General features: G+C 39.0%; 1 protein-coding gene across 12 annotated transcripts in view; it reads right to left on the reverse strand.

The window, feature by feature from the left end:
- Positions 1 to 21,463, reverse strand: part of NRXN3 (neurexin 3) — a 942,831-nt gene that overhangs the window by 659,417 nt on the left and 261,951 nt on the right. For all 12 annotated transcript variants that reach the window (XR_011726274.1, XM_071745869.1, XM_071745857.1 and 9 more), the window contains one exon: positions 3,634 to 4,072. Coding sequence is in view for 11 of the 12 variants with exons in the window: in XM_071745869.1 (XP_071601970.1) it covers positions 3,634 to 4,072 (439 nt within the window). In the remaining variant the exon portion in view is untranslated. The remainder of the gene's footprint in view (positions 1 to 3,633; positions 4,073 to 21,463) is intronic.

The raw sequence follows: 21,463 nt of genomic DNA on the forward strand, positions 1-21,463 counted from the left end.
TTCTTGTTTACGGTCAGATGCTGCATCCAAAGGAAAACAGGGAACATAATGCAGTTCAGCACACTCTTCAGAAGAGCAATAAGAAGCTTTCATGTTAGGGACACCTTCCCACCAGATACTCAGATAAAAATCAGCAATTGACTCTCCCTACCTATAGAAATCATGGCATTCAGTTGCCTTGTCATTAAGATAGTCTGTCCTCAGAGACAACTATCCAAGCTTTAAGATTATTTTCAAATAATTGCATTTTTATCATACACCCTTACAACCAGGTGGGAAAGTTAAAAGAGTTCTATTTTGTGTCTCTGAGAAAGCACAGTCATGTCGGCATGTTTTTTTTCTTCAGCTGTAACTGGTGCAAGCAGCACATATGATACAGACACAAGGTATTTCAAGTGTGTGATGTTCAGTAATAATTTAGGAATAATGTCAGAGGCAGTAGAGTGCCAGAAGCAATAGAGGCATAACAAATTAAAGGCTCAAAGAGAACCACGATTATTTGATGAATCATCTTGTAAAAACAAGCTACAGCAGAGCAGACGTTTTCCCTTTTACAAAGGAAGAGAAGATGTGATAGTACACCTACAGCTATAAAGGCAGCATGTTACAGAGCCACAGGACCAGAGCCCCCTTTCAGAATCTCTGCTGTTACTCCTCAAAAGCAGCATGGGGAGTACATATTATCCAAAAGACTAGAACAAACCAAAATACTGGAGGGCTGAGCTCCAGACAGCTTCTGCTATGGAGAAAACAAACACCACCTGAAAAAACACAAAGGTAAAGAAACACCCCAAAAGACAGGAAATAGTCGATATCAAGGAGATGTATAAAACCTGGAGAAAGAGCATGTGAAGACGTGGTGAAAGAAATAAGCTAGACAGCAGACCAAACTTTTTGTCAGTTTTGTACCCTGCAGCTATTCCTATATAGCGATGATTTTAGCTTGGATGCACATCACTCTTAAGACCAAGTTGCCGAGATGGATAAATTCTGAACTGACCCTAGGAAAGAGTAATCATATGAGCTGACTTTTTTTTTCCTTTTACTTTCCAAAATCCCAGATCAAAAAACCGCAGTTACTGAGGGCAGAGATGATATTCAAAGCATGCTGCTGCTGCAGACCAGACCTTCCAGTAAGATTTTTCATGTCTGAGTGGGTGGGACAACATGTTTTGCAGCCAATGGCCAGTCTAAAACATTGTCTTGTGTAACACGACCAGTGTTCCCCAGCTAGAAACTGTGACAGGTTTTGTGGACACTTCCTAGAGCTTTCCTCAGGGACAGAAAGGTCACAGGACAGTAGGTGTCCATGTCCACGCTGTCAGCTTCTGTCAGAATAGAGAGAAAAAACAGCTTTTGTTGCTCTGGCAGCCAACACTGACAAAAAGCATACAAAAAGCCTAAGGGGACTAGAAGCGCCAGTGGTTATTTGAGCACAACCGCCGTCCTTCCTCAGCATCCACACTCCTGCCTTAGTACATTGCAGTAATGAGTACTTGGATCTTTAGGCTATTTTACTAAGCCCAGCAGAAATGTTGGACTCTTACAGAAACAGGAAGACACAGAGGACAGAGGACTCCTAATAAAAGCCTGGTCTCTTTAGTAATGAGAATCATAACCTTTGTGTCATCAGCTCATTAAACACACATGGCTTTTTTGTAGCCTACCTTAAGCAACTTCATTATTTCAATTCAGTTCAATTATTGCAGAAGATAGGCAGACAGGCATCCACATTTCAACAACAACAACAACAACAAAAATTTAAAAATATCTCCAAGGTATAACCATTCTCTGGTCCATGCATAGGAGGAAAGTCAAAAACAGACAGTGAACTTTCTTCTCACATATACTAAAAGTACCGCTGGATAATGCTTGCTAAGGGTATGAAGAAACCAGTGCCGATATCCTGATTTTCTGGAGAGACAAGCCATCAGTAACTAGGACCACTAAGCCAGTACTGAGCAGCAGCAGAAAAAGATAAGAAGGACAAAAATGTACAAGTGTGTATATTCTTGCTGGGCAAAGTGCTTTTAATTCAAAATATGTTATTTCTAACCAGTGTCCAGAACCTCCCCACCAAAGCGACAAACAAGTTACTACTACAGTCTCATCCACCGAGTAGCCATCTGTCACGCCTTCCTAGTCCAAACAAACATGCATCCGCCTTCCTAATTTTTAAGAAACTTTGTTAGCAGAGAGCTTAGTGCCATTTCTGTTTCTTCTTCAGCATCTGCCTCTTCAGGGACCAGACAGTCCCCAAGTGAGTGAGCAAAACTGAAGACAGGACAGAATGCTACTAATTGAGTTTATCCCTGGAAGTTAATTAAATTTTAGCAATTCTAAAGAAATCAAAGCTCCATTTATCTATTTATGACTTCCTTTATAAAATGTTCCTATCAATGTCTTTAGAAGATAGAAATAAATAACCACACATATTAAGACCTGGTAGAGTGCCATGTCAAATACAAAGAAAGCCCACACATCATCAAAGAAAAAAGAAGCTTCAGGCAAAGACCTCTTCAAATAGATAGGCTTTGCATGGCATCTAAAAGTCATCTCTTCTGAAAACTCAAGGGAGGCAGTCTAGCATTGTGTTCTCTCTACAGATGGCATTCAGCCACTAAAAATATAAAATTTGGGACCTAAAGACATAATATGGAGATCATCAGGCAAATCTCAAATCCACTTGCAAAGTTCCCTTTGAAGGGGATGTATGGCCAGGCTTTGAGAACCCAATCACTCAGGAAGCATTCCACTACAATTTTTCACATATTCTCAAGATGTAGTTACAGTATCTGATCATTTTGTTTCCTTACACAATTTCAGAGTACATCATGAGTATGCCAGCTTGATATCCAGCACTAGAAACAAACAAAATATGTCTCAGTAATTGCATGGTAGGTGTATAATTAGAACTAAACACATTTTTGAAAATGAAAAGATGAAAGGAAAAAAAGGAACATCCACTGAATGCTGACTCAGATAGTATGACTAGAATTTGGCATCCAAAAGAGATTAACAAAACCAAACTGAAAACTACAAGATAATAAATGATAGAGAATAGGATGAAAATGTTGATTCATCACCATAATTTTGAAACTGGTCATGCCTGTTACTTTCATTTTCTTCATTACAAGATCTCAACCCCCTGCTCTTTAACAACACAAGATCCAGGAGAAGATGATATTATTAGGTCACAGCATTAAGTTCTCAGTTGGTTTCTACTAATTTTGTTTTTTAATAGAAACCAAAAGGACATGAGTGAGAATTTCTCAAAATAATAACTAAATAATAATGGTTTTGGAGGATCTTGCACCTTACCATAACCCCCAAGAGGTCATGACTATAATTATATATGTAATTGCAAATATAGGTCAAGAATATTTAAAGAGTGTGAATAAAATATTAATAGACTGCTTCTGTGATGTGCTATTCAAAGTTCACACAAAACAATTAATGAAAGTCGAGCTAGTCACATCTTTGCTTTGCTGAATAAACATCACTGGAGTAACACTGAGTTTCTGCAGGAAGGTGACATATCTAACAGGTTTTCAAGGTTCTGAGAATTAATACAGAGCCCTAGGTCTGGAACTGAAAGATTAACCTATTTAAGAGATAAAGTTATCACTCTACCTGATCTTCCATCTCGTTGAATATCCACATGATACCACTCCCCATCATTGGCTTTCTTCTGAGTGGCCTTAACCTTAATCGTCCCTGAGCCCATGTCCAGCAGCAAGTAGAGGTTCCCATCTAGAAGCTCAACTGCAAAAAAGTCTACCTTGGTATTTTTCTGGCTCCTGGCATCTTTCCTCTCCTGAGGCTTGCCATGGGTGAAAAGGATCAGTCCATTGGGTTCAGTGGTTCGGAAATCAAATGAGATGGAACCCATCCGTTTGGTATTCCATTTAGGAAGACTAATATATGCCTCAGGTGTCTCAAAGCTGATGGGATCCAGTGTAGCCACATTCTCACATACAAACTTCACTTCCCCGTAGATCTTCATCTTAGTATCACCAATCCGTGCCAAGCGAGACAGCTCCAGACGAATGTCATTATTCTTATAAACAACCTGCCAGACACAAAGAAAAATATCATACATCAATCCTGCATACAGTACAAATACCCCAATTACTTTCAGCCATGGGAGACAAACTTCTCCCAAAAGGCAGTGGGGAGCAGAAAGTAGACCATGCAAGAGTCTGCCATGATGACAGAGGACAACCAGGAGTGTGTATAGAAATGACAGCAATGGATGCTTTGTGATCAGATAAGCAGCCAGATGAGAACATTTAACTGAAGGACAGCATGAACAATTAACTCTACCACTAGCCCACTCTGCTGTAAAAGCTTTCATACATAAAATAGAATGTGTGCCTGGTATCATGCTGTTATATTTGCATAAACCCCATTCAAAATACGTAACGAAGTGTAACCTCCATGTCCATTCCTGCTAGCCACAGCAGGGAACTCAGTACCACCACTGTCATTTTTCTATTATTGGTATAAACCCACTTAACTAGTAGGAGAAAGATGCAAAAAAAAAAAAAAAATTTAAGCAAGTTGCTGTAAAATGTAGGTGATTGCCCTGTGGCTCCTAAAGAGGTGCAGGAAAAAAATAAACAGGGCTTCAGATTTCTCTGACCGAGAAATCTTCGATCATTACAGGCACAAACTTGGTATAGAAATAACAGCTTAGCTTACCCTCATTTCATAGAATCATAGAATCATAGAATCCTAGGGGTTGGAAGGGACCTCGAAAGATCATCTAGTCCAACCCCCCCCTGCCAGAGCAGGGCCCCCTAGAGTACATCGCATAGGAACGTGTCCAGGCGGGTTTTGAATGTCTCCAGTGAAGGAGACTCCACAACCCCCCTGGGCAGCCTGTTCCAGGGCTCCGTCACCCTTACAGTAAAAAAATTTCTTCTGATATTCAACTTGAACCTCCTATGCTCCAATTTACACCCATTACCCCTTGTCCTATCACTGGTCACCACTGAGAAAAGCCTAACTCCATCTCCCTGACACTCACAAGAAACCCACACTCTCTGTCCTAACACAGTCTGTAAGACTCAGTGCCTGGATTCTAATTCTCTCTGGGTTAAGGACCAGAACTCTGGACTTTGTGTTGCTACATGGATGGAAATTAGACAAGAGTCCCAAGCACTCCTGAGCATGCCTGGTTTGCTCAGGAGTACAGTTCTCCTGTCTTCTTTCTCGCAGGTACAAAATTAATTCATTGCAAAGAGGACTGCTCTCTGCCCCAGGGCATTCTCAAAGATGCAGGGACTGGAGACTGCACAAAATTGAAATCTTTGTAAACTGTACTTCCTCTCAGCCACCTTCCATGCTTCATAAACCCAGAACTGGCACATACTGTAAGCAAAAGCATTTCTGCAAGTAGCACAATTTTGAGTGAATTCATGTTCTGCGATACTGCTGAAGAGTGATTTCTTCTAAGGAGTTATTATTTTAAAATACTTTGTGTCTATTGTGTATAGCATATACATACACATACATTTGATTTCTGCTTACAAAATACTAGCAGGATGAGTTGTCAGCAATTTGCTATGAAGAGAGAAGGGGAAGGAGATGTGCATTGTTAATTCTACAAATAGGATGGGAAAGCCAGAGAGATGAGTGTGCAGTAAATATTAAAAGGCATAGGAGAGAATGAGTGAGAAGCTTCTAAAGTAAATGACCTCAGGATGAAAAATAAATGAAATCACAGTTCAACACATTTGTAGTAAGTGAAAGGTTTCCAGCTTTTGCTAAGCATTAAAGGAGAATTTCCCCAGTTTAGCCAGCACAGCATCAGCTTTTCCTGTTCATTCCCAGTTGGAATCATGGCACAAAGCTGTAGTTCCTCCCAGCAGAGGACAGTATTGACCTGCAATAGCTTGTTTTGCTCCAGTTCCCAATAAAGCACTCTACTCTCGCACAGGCTTAAAAAAACATCGTCTATTAATATCTGCAACAGGAATAAAATATATTTTCAACTTGTAGGACTTTAGTAGTTTTATTCTGTGGATTAACATGTCAAGAGCTCTTGCTAGACAGATCCTACACCTTCTTTCAGTGACTCAGCAAGGCTGTGCATTACAGCTTCCACCTCGTCAGACAAGGAGGTGCATCTAGAGTGCTAGACACTTGTTTTGAGTTCTGCATGAAGTCCTATTTCTGCATCTCAAGGAAAGAAAGGACCTGACCTGAAGGAACAGAGGAAAATAAATAGAACAATTAAGATGATGTGGCAGGATGCTTTATTTGGATAGCCTGGAAGGGCCAGGGCTCTTGTATTTGGAGAGGACTGAGGAAAAGATTATTGAAGTCTAAAGAAGATGGAGAAGGTGAATGTAGAAACACTCTTTGCCAAATTCAGCAATGACAGAACTAGAGACCCTCGCTGAAACTTGTAGGATATCATTAAAAATGGATTTTTAGAAGTACTTATTAATATGGAAGGTAGTGAACTTCTGGAACTTGCTGCCACAGGAGGTCACAGAAGAGAGGGCATCAGCAGGCTCAAAAAAGAACCAGAAAGATAACTCAACAGCAAGTCCACAAACTGATATTAAACAGAAAAGGAAGGGATGGACTTTCTAATAATCCTACTCCTATAGCAGTGGGTGCTGCGGGAGGGTAAGGGGAATGCACCACTGATAGTAGCCATGTATACATGCTCTCCCTCAATAGCACTTGTATCAGTCCCTCTTGGAGGCAGAATACCAGGTAAATGGATCGACTGTTCTTCAGGACCACTAGGACTTTTCTCATGTTCTTAATGAATCTATGAGTAAAGTAGGTTGTGTACAGTCTACTCCTTGTCCCACTGCAGGACCAGCCTGGTAAAGAAGGTAACTGGAAACGGGTTCCTCTGTACAGAGTCCTTCTGCCATCACATTTATACAGGACTTCCTGGCTGGTATGACTTTGGTCCAATGCTGCATTTCTGGTTTCACCCTAGAAATTGTATTTCACCAGTTCTACCAGTACCAAAGCTGGAGAATCCTTGAAACAGAAGACTCTCAAAGGATCTAGAATAAATTACATAGAGTCAGTTATAACCCAGAAAGTCACCAACAATGGTGGGTCTGAGAGCAATTTTTATATAAGGTCTTTAAAAAGCAAACACAAAGAGGAATAGAGAAGACAGCATGTTGCATAGATAAAAGAGCTTTGAATTCATATTTTTCAAAGAAAGAGGCTCACCTCAAACTGAATCTCTATAATTCAAGTGTTTGTTGTTATACATTCTTTTCCTTAAAAAAAAAAATTCCACAAGCTAGCTTAATAAATTTAAAAAGGGTTTCAGAAAAAAGTATAAGTGTTCAGACAGCTGACTGGAGGTAACTTTGACAGTCACACTTGCACACCAAGATCTTGTTGTATAATCAGGTACATCAGAAGTGTCAGCACTATAAACAAAAGGATAAAAATAATTCTTGGGTGTAAAACCAAGGTGCCTCCTGAGCAGGAATAAAGAGAAAAAACAGTATCTTTGTCTTGGGCAATGAAATAATAAGGCATCTTCTGATATCCACAATTCATTGTTAAACCAAAGGTTCAAGAATGAGAAAAGGAAGTACAACTAAATTACTGGAATGCATGTCCCATAGTGAAAAAAATTCGAATTCAGACTGTTTTATAGGTAGAGGTTAAAGGGTGATCTGATCACAATCTCTGAGTATCTGTGCAGTAAATGGAATTTGGCAAGAGAGGGCTCTTCAATCCATGTGACAAAGGAATAATGGCATCTGGGGGCTAAATACTGAAATTAGATAAATATACATTTTTAAATATTATGAGTTATTTTTACATGAGGGCAAATTGTTATTTTAATCATTTACTACAGATTATGGTGTCTTCTTGATACTGGAAAACTTTAAATTAGAATAGTATACCATTTTCTCTAAAAGACATAGTGAGATAGGAATTAATTATACAGAAAATCAGCCTAGATGATCGTAATGGCTCTTTCTGGCCTCATAACCTATGAATATTAGTGTTTTAATGAAACCAACAGATGCTTCAGTGCAGTTTTCCAGGGCGGATGAAACACACTTCTCAAATGTTAAAACTGCCTGTTAAGGAGTATGCGTGAGTCAATTCAGTCCTGACAATGTTTTCACTGAGGCTTTTTTATTTGTTCATGGTCCTACTTTGCAACCTACCATTAAAAAAGCAAGCAAGTAAAAAGTATAGGACAAAAAACTTGATTCTATAGTCCTAAATATATGAGCTTCAAGAATTAGTTTCTTAGGGATTCACCTGCTGCAAGACAGAGAAGAAACATTTTCATGTTTCATTGAAGAATCTTTCTGCCAGCAGTAGTACCTATCATCTGTGTAGCACTTCCTAACTCATTGTCTCCTTTTATCAGCAATCTCTGAACTAATTTGAGGGCTCTTCAGGATATACCAAATGTTGGTTAAAACCCACAGCTCTTTACCTCCAAATGAGACCATGATTAACTCAGAGAGGTGTCCCTTCACTAGGACATAGTCCTCCAATGCCACTTTGGGACACAGCTACCATAACAATTTAGAAATAACCACAGCAATGAAAGCTGGGCCCATAAATTTGTTCCTTTTTACCACATAGCTTTCTGAACAAAGCTGGTCTTGCCTGTTTAAACAGAGACAAATTTTAATTCCTTCAGTGTCTGCTATGTCTATCTGAGAAGGTAAAGAGGCCTAAGAGGGTCAAGAAGACAATTCCTGGTACAGACATACGCATCAACTTAACACTTATTTCCTGAAAGGAAGGTAGAAAAGAGAAAGGGGAACAAAATTACTTGTAAAAGCTATGCACAGAGCATTAGAAAAGTAAGCTTTATGCTTGCAATCTTAAAATTGCTTTCTATTGTAAATATTAAACAAAAAGCAATGACAAAAGTGGGGGTTTTTCCATTCCCATGAGAACTGCGTCTAAATACACTTTAATGGAGAAACTTTATTGACTGTTTACTGAATTTAGCCAATATAGATGGATGGTCAGGGATGGGATAGTCCAGATACACACAATCTGATAACTAGCAGTAGAATTCCGTGACATCTGAGACACTTGGATATATAAAAGATATTCAGTAAATTCACATTGCTTTAAATCTGCTGAGAAAGAAGTTTCAGCTGAGCTAAAACAAATTGGCAATCCAGTTTCCAGATTTCTCAAAAATGGCAACTTCGTAATTCTGAAGCATTCAAGGAATTTCACGAGCTAAACTTCAAGAAGCTTGAGGTAAGGGTTAATGAGCGCTCTAATCAGATAGCTTTTCACAAAGATTAAAAGTGTCTCTCTGCAATCAAGTTAAGATGCAGATAGAAAGCAAGTAACAAAACTGAGGAAACAAATGGGTTTGACTTGGCCAGTAGCCAATACCAAAAAACCCTACTCCTCATGTTAGTGCTGTTGAGCAGAAAACATCAGGTTTTGTGCAGGCTGGACACAGGCTCATTGTGAAACCTCATCATGAAAAAAGGACAATAGCCTGAAGGCTGTAGAAGTTTAGCTACCTAGGAAGAGTACCTTTGAAGTTCAGCCAAGCTGTACATCTACTGCAACTTGTGCTTCGCCAATTGCTGCTTTCTGTCACAAGCTGCCCCCCTTCACCACCTGACCATATCTCTTCTCAGAAGGGGTAACTGTGAGACATTCAGCCTAGAGCCATTCTAAGGCTTCCCCAAAGGCACCTGAATTGAACAGGACAAGCTCCTGCAGCTTAAGAATTACGGCTTATAAACTGGTTTACCAAAGCTAAGTGTTTCTAGCCTGGCCTGACCAGCAAGTAGAAACAAACACACCAGTAAACTGCATTTTACTTTGTGTCTAGGAGAGAGTTGGTATAAAGCTATCCAAGGCTTCAGTGATGGATTACTAGAGCTGCTGTATTTATTTAAAGAATCATATGTGGACTGTGCACATGTAATGAATTACATGGTAATTAATGGTCTAAATGAATCTGATAATTCAATGAGATAACAACAGTATTCAGGTCATAAGCAAACACAATCCCTAGTCACCACACTCAATGAGTTAATTTACCCATTATGAAAAAGTAATACATCAAACATAGAGGATAAGTAACTTAAACCATACAAATAAGATTTGAATATTATTTGTGCTATATTGAGTGAAGTAATGCAATCCTAAATTTCATCTGCATTATGTTTAACAAAGAGTGTATGTTTACCCAGCTAAAAATAGGAATATGGTGAGTAGAGTGCTTAAGCAATAATGCAGGACTATTTCAAGCTTCCCTACAGAATTTTTCTACCTTACAAATCAATTATAGGCTCTGAATAATGTCAGGTATAAAAGGGATGAAAAAGGCAGGGTGAAATTTCTTCAACTGGCCAAGTGAGAGCAGATTAAAAATAATCATTCAGAAAGAGGCTTATGCTGAAAAATTCCTTAACAGATACTGAGGAAAGAGAACCCAGTAGCTTGTTGTGGTCACAACTATCCTTTAAGCCAAAAAATAATCCTCTTCTCATGAAAATTCAGGACATGCGTTAACACTTATGACAGAGTTAACACCAACCCAAATCATTCACATTGTATCTCAGAGCAAGCTTAAATAGATTAAGGGAGATCAAGGTCCATCTTGCTACCTTATTTTTCGCCTTGGAATACACCAAGATAAGGACCAAACATTTCTATCTATGTCTTTTTGGAATAAGATCTAAGATTTCTTGCCTTACAACAACCAAATATATGAATTACAGGGATTCCAAACTTTAGGGGGAAAAAAAAGTTGCTTTACAGCTATTTATTGAAGTCCTAATATGTGCCTGGAGCTGTACATTTTTTTTCCATTTATCTATTTTTTTGCATATACTGAGCCTGCTGCTTCTTGAGCTAGCGATGAATATTGCTAACAGACTAAAATGCCAAATGCTCTACAGTCTCACTTATTCTTGGTGTTGCACTGCAGCATTCAAACTACGGGAAAGCAGGACTGTGAAACAACCTTATTCTTGGATTCCTTCCTTTTAACAGGTAGCAATAAGGACAGACTTTATCACATGGGTAGATTTATGCTTTCTCCATGCTGGGATACACAGACTACAAATTCATTGGGTGAGCTGTTGAAGAAAATGTTCAATATAGGAAATATCCAACACCAGAGTCGTGTCTTGAGAGAAATAGGATGGGAACACTAGAAATTATATGTATATATTTGTGAATAAAGCTACAGGAAGTAGAAACCTTTACAGTTGCAAGTGAAGTGCTGTTGAAGGATTCTGTATTAGCCTCAAAGACAACAGTTGTTTCCTCAGCTACTGAAAAGGCACAGTATGGGCTGCCAAAAGCCTAAGTAGAATTGGTTGAAGCATGGACTATGATTAGAGGATGAATGGTTTTTTTCAGTGGAAGTGTCAAGTCTCCCCTTGATACAGAAACTTCAATTTCTGCAATAAGTGAAGAAAGGAACCACAGGGAATAAGGTATACTTTCTGGATTTCTTAAAAATATCACTTTTCCATATATATATATATATATATATATGTATTTTTTTTAAGCAATGGTGAGAAAGACACCTAAATTCAAATATTTTCAAAAGTATATTTTCCACATCATGATGGACAACTTGAAGCTATGGAACTGGTTTTGTAGAAGTGCTCACTAGACAAAAGCTGTGAGTGAAGAGAAGGAGAAATTTAATCTTTACTGCAAAAGCTACAGGAAATATTCTGATAAATTAGACTTTGATTTCTCAGCCTGACTGAGAAACTAGCTAATAATAATTGGTAATATTTAGGTAAAAAAGTAACTAACTGACTGGTATTTTACATCAGCAGAGTTCACCTTTGCATCACAGCAAAGCGTTTAAGGCATTTTACTGCACTTCAGGTGCACAAAACTTGAACTTTCGTCTTGCTTCATTTTCTTTGCACCCTTCATTTGGCCTTGTAACAAAGAAGAATAAAAGCTGCAGGACAGGAAAGACAAGACAGCCAGCTATGATTCCCCTTATTTGTGTCACCAGCCACAGCCACTGGAATATCTCATGCTTGTCTTGAAAAGCAACTGGTATCTCAGACATGTCTCTGGATATAAAAAGAGCATGTCAGTATTTTGCAAATATTTGTGCATATATATTAATGAGAAAATTCTGTGTTCTACACTGAGCCTGTATAGTACAGAGGTGAAGAAAAAAAAAACCAACAAAAAACACAACACTTAATAGCTACACACAGGAAATAATTCATTGGGCTGACTGAGTGATGAAACCTGGAATATAAGGAGACCTAGGAGGAGACAATGCTTTACTCTGCTGGAGATCATGTCCAGTTTCAAGAATTGCACTTCAGGGAAGAAGTGGGACTACTGGAAAGAGTCTTGAGGAGAGCACTGAAAATAACCAGAGATGTAGAAAACAGAAGAAAGATTGAAAGTATTGTTTCTTTTTAACAAAAAGAAAACTGCAAGGAGACATTATAAGAATGTTCAAATATAAAAAGGGTGCTATAAAGTAACAAGGAACAATCTGTTCTTTGTATCTATGCTGAAAAGGACAAGAAATAATGGCAAAAATTACAGCAAGAAAGTGTTAGAATGGATGTTAGGAAAAGCCTGAAGCACTGGAAGAGATTTCCTGAGAAGCAACCATCACTGCAGACCTTCAATTACAGGTTAAACAAATTGCTGTCAAGACACACATATATGTCATTGATTTCGTCTCGGGACAGTGGAAATGGAGAGGATTAAATAACATTGCATTGTCCACTCCAGTTTTATTTTATATGACTCTTTGTTGCAGGGAGAGAGCGTGGACTATGGGGTAGGGGGTGGGAAAGACATGAGAAAGGGGAATTAATTATGTAGCTAGAGGCTTTTCTGCTGTTCAGTTCACAGAAAGGAAAGAAACCTTGCATTAACACAATTCAAATAAATCACACATTTGAATAGTTTAAATTTATAAATAAATATCCTATCTAATGCATAACTGATAAATTTTTTAGAGTTAAAAAAAAAACAAAACCAAAAAAACCATAATGATCACAGCTTATTAACAAGCATGCAGTAGTTGACTTCAATTACATTCAGCTCTATATTAAGCTCACATAGACATTCACCAGTTATAGAATGCTCTGCTCCTCCTTAATGCATCCTGAAATCTCAGATTTGTCTAGCTAGCACAAGCTAAATCTGTCTGGCTTGGTTCAGTGATGAGTATGTGAGGAAATTATTACTGTCAAGTGTCTTAAGGATTTCATCTCAAAAGCAGAGAGGAATTATTTTAGGATGGCCCCACTGATCAACTACAGCTTGAGCTTTATTACACAAGACACTGAAAACTGTATCAGACTATGAATTAGCAACTAACACTTCACTTAGCAATTTTGTTGTATTTGAAATCCACTGAAGGTTGTGCAAGACCTATCTCAGGAAAGAGAACTGCTTAGTATGGTTGGTTGGGATGGCTTTCTAAAACAGAATTCCATTTTCCTAGCAGAGGCTTAGCAATGAAATGCTTCACTTCAAGCCACTCCAACCCGAAATGGCACATTCAGTTTCATCAAACTTAATAGAAAAGCTCTTGTATGAACTTAACATAATATAAATCAGTATTTTTCCAGGCACTTTTATCTCTGCATTCTAGAGAAGAGTTTTCTCATGACATGATGTCAGTGTTCCACTTGACATCACAAGAGAGATGACTTCTTCTGCTAGGAAGTAGCTTGACCAGGTGCTCTGGCCCCTATGGGAGGGTGGGACACGAGGAAAAGATAGATTTATTTTTTAATTTGGCTTCAGAGTATTTGCTGTCAGCTCAATAATTAATATGAAATAATATGATTCAGGGAATATGAGAAAGTTAATTCCATTCTGAAGTTTTTGAGGGATTTCCATTAAAAAATATCTTAGTAGCAGCAATGAAAACAAATGTGGGCTGGAGGAACCTCCTTGGGGACAGAAGCTCTTAGTTTTACACAGCTTTTCTTTTCCGCATGTTTTAATGATGGCACAAATGTCTAAACCCTTCTTTTTAAATCCTGAATATATATTGATCACTTACAAGTCTGCAGTTTTCCTCTACTACCCATTTTCTGCAGTTAATGTGCATTGACCCTGCTCCACCAGAATATGTGTGGCAGGTACAAGAAGGGAGTTCTGTCTCCATATGCCAGTCAAGCATTACTCTCACTGCTTAGGATTCCTATGTGCTAGGCAGCCACTGTGGCACTGTCTATGTTTTTGTCACCTGTTCAGAAAAAAAAAAATCTAAAATGTTTCCCATGGGAGAGCACATGCTTAAAAGTGAGCACTGCTCAAATACTGATGCCATTAGAGCAACAGAGGAAGTATTTGGGGGATTTAGTAGACTTAGTCCACAAACTAACAGTGGTACCACAGCAGCAGGATGGCATTATTTTTTGTAGCCAGGTGACAGAAGCTGGGGGTGCTGCATCCCATCATGTGTCTCCCTCCCTCAGCACAAAGGGTGCACAGGCACTGCCATCTTCTTCCATCTGCAGTGGCAGCCAAAGTAAGAGGCACCCCTTCAGGTAGCCTCTCCTCCTGCAAGGGAGCAAAGAGACTTTGGGTCTGCTGAAAAAATGCCACCAGCAGGATGGCTGCTGACTATCCCACTGCTGACACCATCTGCCTTAATGTACTAAACAAGTTTAGATGGTCTGGGGAGAAGGACTTGCCTCTGTAAGTCTAGACTGAAATGCTATGGGTTTCTCAAGATTTTTTAATTCCTCTTGTTGCTCCATGCAAAAACTGGCCAACATATGCATTTTTCCAAGATCTTTTTGCTCACCTCTGTTCAAATTCCCAAGGTAGGAACAAAATTCAAACTCTGCACAGGTAGGATTCCCCAAGTATTTATCTGCACTGGGCCATATGTTGTGCAAAAAACACGGATGTAATGAGCTAAATATTTGTTGGAATATTTGCTGGAGGGTTGCAGGGAATGTAATTAACTCCCCACCTATAAGGGACATCAAGAGAAAAATACGGTCATCTACTTTGATGCTACAAAAAGAACAAGAACTTCTTTTACACCTTTCTCCTACATGTATCTAAAAACTCAACTGTGATCCACACCTCTAGAGATTACAGCACTAACGAAAGGAAGATGGGGTAAAAAAAAAAAAAATTAAAAATCTATCTTCTGTTTGGGACTGAGTCACAGTTAGCATGTTGCCAAGAAGTGTAGTCTATCTGCTCCTTCAGAAAACACCTAACTGCATCAATCATGGCTTTAGCACACAGTGAAACACTGTCTGAGGCCAAAAAAGAGTCACTGGGAGTGGGAAAGCTCTCCCTCACCTGCTCACCAGGTCTCACCTGGCCTACAAAGCAATCCATACTGATAAATCTTCTTTCCTAACCCTCATCATCTTTACAGGATTCTTGGCGTATTAAAAGAGAGCAAAGAGCCCAGTGGTGCTGCTAGAGGTCACCTGGGCTGTCGGTATAACTTCACCTTCATCCCTTCCCTTGATCTGCAAGGTGTATGCATGGAATCTAAGCCGAGCTGCTCCTGGGGGGTAAGGGGGCAGGGGGACGCAGTCAGCACAGACAGAACGCTGCCACCCCAGTGAAAGGGCATTGAGGAAAGCATGTGAAAGGGGAAAGACACAAAAACGAAAAAATAGGGTGACATTTTCCAGTGGAAATACTGAAATGAGAAGCAGAAATGGGAGACAGATGAGAGCCTAAGCACCCCATTCAGCACCAGATTACAGTTCCTTCTCGAAGCAGATGGGGTGCAGCAATCAGAAACAGCAAGAGCTCTTTGGTATGGAGGGAGGCCAGGGCTGAAGTCAACACTGAGCACTAGACAAGAGGCAGCTGATTAGCTGGGCCTGATTCTGCAAAATGGACGGAGCTCTCAGTACTGTTTTGCCTTTAAGTGTGGGCTATGCACATTTTTCCTTTAAAAAAAAAAAGAAAAAAAGTGGGGTGGGTGGGGTGCAGGCTTTTACTCAAAGGGACAAAATATAAGTCTCCATTTTTCATAAGAGATTCCTATAGTGCATTTTAAGTTCATCTGTGAACATTAGTATCTTTACATTAACCTCTTGTATTAATTGCCACTCCCTCATTATGGGCCACTATCCCCAATCTACAGAAAGAGAATGTGAAGGTAACCAAATATTCTTGGCTGATTCATGTGGCAAGACAATAGATGATCAGGAAGAACGTATCTTCTTCATAATTACTATCCCATACCTAAGGAGTAGCTGGAGGAAATGTTTTGGTAGATCAGTGTTACTAAACTACTTGCCTCTTTCAGCTTTGAAATGCAGTAATATCAATCTAAAATAGCACTAACTTTTCCCTCAGTTTGCTCACTTTTCCTACAATGCCATTTTAATGCATCCAGGCACGGACTTCCCATCTTCTCTGTGTGGAGCTTGCTTGTCCATATGCAGGAGACAAATCTTACATCTAAGAAAGCTTATTTGATACAAGGATAATTTACAACATTATCTTACATTTTCTGTTTTGTTCAGTAGTATCTCACTGCTTAAGAAAGATCTATAGCAGATCTTTAGAAGAGCTATAGAGCTGTTCAAATACTAACAAGCCAAAAGTAAAATCCATCTTAGCCAGTGTTTGGCCAAAATTCTCCATTTAAATCATCTAATCCTTTCTGGTTAACTGGACTGCCCATTCACTTCTATCATTCAAGTCCCAGTCACCTTTCCATACCTTTACTGAGACACCACTATTGCAGCAGCAAACAGTCCCAGCACACTGTGAACTTCCATTTCTGGAGGCACCATCTTTGAAGGATGGGCTTGAGAAAGGGGCTCTGCTCTTACTGTTACCCAGTCCATGTTGACTAGAATGATAGAAACAATTGTTTCACCTGTGTGTCATCTATGAATCTTAAAGAACCGAGTGTTTCTTCTCTGTGGCAGTTTAACTCTCCTTTCATAGAGCAAACTCTGTCAAAAATCACAAAATTCATAGAAATCAGCCAGCCATTGTTTTTCTAATATACCAAGAAAGGTTGACTGTGTGTTATAGCTGCTATTGAAGAAAAAAAAAAAAGGGGGGGGGAGGGGGGGGCTGGCAATAAGAGATAATTGCTCACAAAATTTTAAGAAAACCCTGGAATCAAGGATACCTATGTATTTTTCAGTGCAGAACTGGCTGCTGATGTTTAGATACCTAATCAGCTTACATGCTGTATTTGCCTGCTAATATGTGTCAATGTGTATTTGCACTTACATAAACATTTCTATCCCCTGTGCATACATGCTTAGAAAGACATATGTATTTATGTGCTCGCATGTAAATCTGAACTGAGGATCTGTGCACTGGTACCTACTAAGGTGATATGTATGGGTCTGTGAACAGCACCTGCACACATGCTGTTATATGTACACCCATGCACTCATCTCTCCACCTGTGATTCCTGTGCAACGTCCACTTTTTTCCATGACAGTGAACTTGACTGTGCTCATGATTAGCACGGGAAGAATGCACATTGTCTGTTTGTGGGTCCTCACACGCTTATGTTCTTACACAGCTCTGCTGCCAATAAACTGCTTGTTTATTCTGGTAACTGCTACCTCTCATCCTGGAGGTAGCTCAAAAGGCAAATGTATCTTTTTTTTTAAACACTGTACATAAGGTCGCAGTTACCTTTTCCCAGAGAAAAGGCTGGGGGACATAAGATTCTACCAGAATCCTTGTGACCGCAAATTCAGCCTTTGCACACTCACACCCTCCAGTATATCTAGCAGTGAGACTTCAGAAATTGCAACTAGTTTTGCTCTGCATGACACAGGACTATGTGCTGAATGGGACTCAGCAGGAGCCAATCATGCTCCTTCATGCATTTTTCTGTCACTATGGCATGGGCAATCCCAAAAGGAACACAGCTAAATGAGGAAGAAAGGAAAACAACAAAAGGAGCTTCCAAGTGAAGTATTTCTAATGTAAACTATTCTGGATTGGGCACATTCTTGCCTGCAGTCCTTTTCCAAGCCCAAATAACTTAATGTCAACACTGATTGGTTTACTACTTCAAAGAGGCAAACAAGGAAAAAAACAAAACAAAACAAAACTCAGAAACTGCCTACAAAGCCCACTGTGCAGAATATGAAGAGGAAGATGCAGAAAAGTTCATTGCTATAAAATGAATGTTCAGCCCATGATGCAGCTCAGCATTGCTAGGTCTTGCCATTTCTGGGCAGGAATTGTTCTGTTTGGCTTGGGTACTTCATACACATGGCACTCAAATGGTGAGAATTAGTGATGATGATTATGGCCCAGTGAGAGCATTGCTGGTTTTTGTACTGTAGTATGCTCTTTCCTTCCTCTTTCTTCCTCCAGAGCACAGCACTCTGAAAGGGCTGCATTTTTCACCTATCCCACAGCTCCCCATTTTGCTTTGAGAGCAATCTAAAGAGTAACCAAAACAGGCAAATTATTTCCCTGACTCCTCAGTCACTCTGTCAATAAGTTCTGTACGTATTTATAACACAGTCCCTTAGCCCTTGAAACTGCAACTACCCCATACAGTTCTGGCACCCATAAGCCTGAAACCTCTTAGCACAAAGCCATTGTTTGCAGGTAGATCTATCAACAGGTGTTACTAAGGGTAAGATTTATTTCCCAAGAGCTTCCAAAAGGAAAAGATGGGTTGCAGACCTTTGTCCAAGACCTTGCAAGTTTATCACAAAGCCACAAAGAAGCCAGAAGTCCTGAGCTGTTGTTTCTGCACTGTGCTACCAACTAGTTTTGTTCTACCTAGGCTAACATGTCTCTTAAAAGCAGATCATCATCTTCTTGCCACATTCTTCCCTATTTGTGTAGAAGTAATTTACTCAAGGAAGCTAAATGCTTCAATTAGCTTGAAGAAAGAGAATAAGCCCCTTTGTGTCTAATAACACCTTGCAAAGTTTGCCTGCACATTCCTCTAAGAGGTATAAAAGGCACAATCACTGTCTCCTGAAAACAAGTTTCATTTTCCCAGGCTGAACATAAAATCTTTGCCAGGAATGGAACATTACCATTACATTGATATTACTATTGCTACAATTATTATTGATTATTACACATTGGAGACACTGCCATGGTCTGGGAAGCAAAGAGGTAGCAAGTGGCAGTTGCAGGGATTTGTCTGACGTGGAGAAGCATAAGATTAATCCTGTACCCCTTACGAAAAACTTAAAACTGGAGGTTTGTTCCAATGTCCTAGAATCCCTTGCATGAACCAAATTAAAAGCAGTAAAAGGAAATATTCAAGCTGTATTTTGCCTAAACCCTTGCTTCCAGTTTTGTGGAAGAAAAGTTAATAAAGTTTTCCAGGTGCCAGAGAGAGATGCTGAGGCAGCATGCTGGGAAGAAGGCCACTGCCCAAAGATTTTGTCCAAGGATGTCTGAATAACAACCACTAAGCAACTTCCAGATACTGGAAAGCAGCCTTGACACCTAGGGTGGATTCTGGAAAAGGACAAGAAGATATCTCAAGTTGAGTTTACTTATCACTTCGACATGCATTTAATGATACAGACACTGACATATTGTCATTTCAGTTCAGCCCAGTGCTAGATTATAGATTTAAGATCAAAGACTGTAAGTAACTCTCACACAATCGGAACCGTATCTAAGCCTTGAAAATAGTGACTATGAAAAGAGCACATGTGTCTTGGTGCATAACCAATTGAACATGAAATGCCTTTGTAAAGCAGTTGCTAAGAGGGATAATGTGATTCTTCAGTGTCTCAAGCAGGAAACTGCCCAGAAAGCACATATTAAAGACACTATACATATTAAAGATACTATACTATATACGTATACTATGTATATGGTATTAGTGAAAATATTTAGTAACACTGAGGCATATGCTTTTAAAAACATGCTACAAAACTTCAAAGAGCACAGAGAAATACTAGATTTCAAGCCTGATTCTTACACCATGCTATGTGAGCTATCCAATGCATTCCTTCTCTTTCATGTAAAGTCAGGTTACAAGCTGATCCTAACCTACATGCTACAGGAATCGGCATGGGAAAAGTCATCTAACAGAGGTGTCCTCTAATTTATGAGACCAAAGCATAATCCTATGCAGTGGCTGGACAAATCACAACTATTTAGTTTGGAAGTAATGTGCATTGTTTCCTGGTGATCTGATTAACCAATGAAGTCTTTTAAGTCACAAAAGGATGCATTAGTAGCTAAAAAACTGGTTATATCTTGATACAGAAGTCCATCAAAAACCCAAAGTAATGGTTTGTTTAAATGGTTCAGCTTATAAAATTTATGAAGTATGCAACACTTTTTTCTCTGTCAGATATAAATACATGATGAACATAAGTGCTTATATCTCAAGAGGACGATAAAGTATTTTGCAATCCATAAGAACAAAAGAGGGTGTTGATCAGCTACCAGGAATAAATATGCTTTATTTTTAATTTCACAGACCTGGGTCACTTGCTCCAAAGTCTTAAGAGAGCTGAATGATGAGATTTCTGATCCACTGAGGTTTATTTTTAATCTTAGAATAACAGAAAGATAACAGAAGAATAAAAGAATGATAATGTTGTGTGAACATTTTCAAAAGCCAAACAGGACAAGATGCATAACTGTAGCTGGGTTTAGCCTGCAGGAAACATCAACCCTGCAGGAAATATCACAGCAGCTTCTATCTAAGTGCTTAGTAAAAACATTAAAGGATTGGAATACAATACTTAATGTCATTAGACCTTCCTGTATAAAAGGAATCTCTGTCATGACAATGGCAAAGGCAGAGACGAAATATATTTTAAGACATTGACTGAACACCAGAAGACAGTTCTCTCTAAATTAACAGCATGTAAGAACAAAATAGGACACAGTATTAGACAGATAGACAAGTAGACAGATAGATAGCCAGCTGACAAATCTCAAAATCAGTGAAAAGAGGCATTTCTGATGTACCATAAGGATACGTTATTTGAAGCAAAAGTATTAAATATTTTATAAACTTCCTCAAAGGAAATATATAAAGCATTGAAGCTAATACTTCAAGGTAATACCAAGTTTGGCACAGCACTAAACTTTAAAGACACAGCAGTAATACAGTGATATATAGAGCATAGAAGTCCAAGCCCTTTCAGTCCAAGCAACTTTTAAAAACAGCCAAATAGTAAAACATATGAGGTTATAAGCATGGAGGACAGGCCAAGAACTACAGAAACCAGAAGGTAAAGCCTTAGAGGACCTGCACTTTGTAAAGCTGTGACTTTGGAAACAATTTAGGAAACATAGAAGGAGAAAGTGTAAGCTTTCAGTGAAGTATTATGGCCAAAAGAGCAAGTTCAGTCACAGGATATATGACTAAAATAAGCAATATGCAAGCACACTAAGTCCTTGGCATAATTCTAAAATCTCTATTTTCTTGAAGACTAAAAAATTTTAAAGAATATATCACACAGCTTCACCACAGTTTGAGAACTAGAATAGTTGCATTAATGTAAAAGGAACATCTGTTTAGTTTTTC

The sequence above is a fragment of the Heliangelus exortis genome, chromosome 5 (assembly GCF_036169615.1).
Source record: "Heliangelus exortis chromosome 5, bHelExo1.hap1, whole genome shotgun sequence".
NCBI classification, from domain to species: Eukaryota; Metazoa; Chordata; class Aves; order Apodiformes; family Trochilidae; genus Heliangelus; species Heliangelus exortis.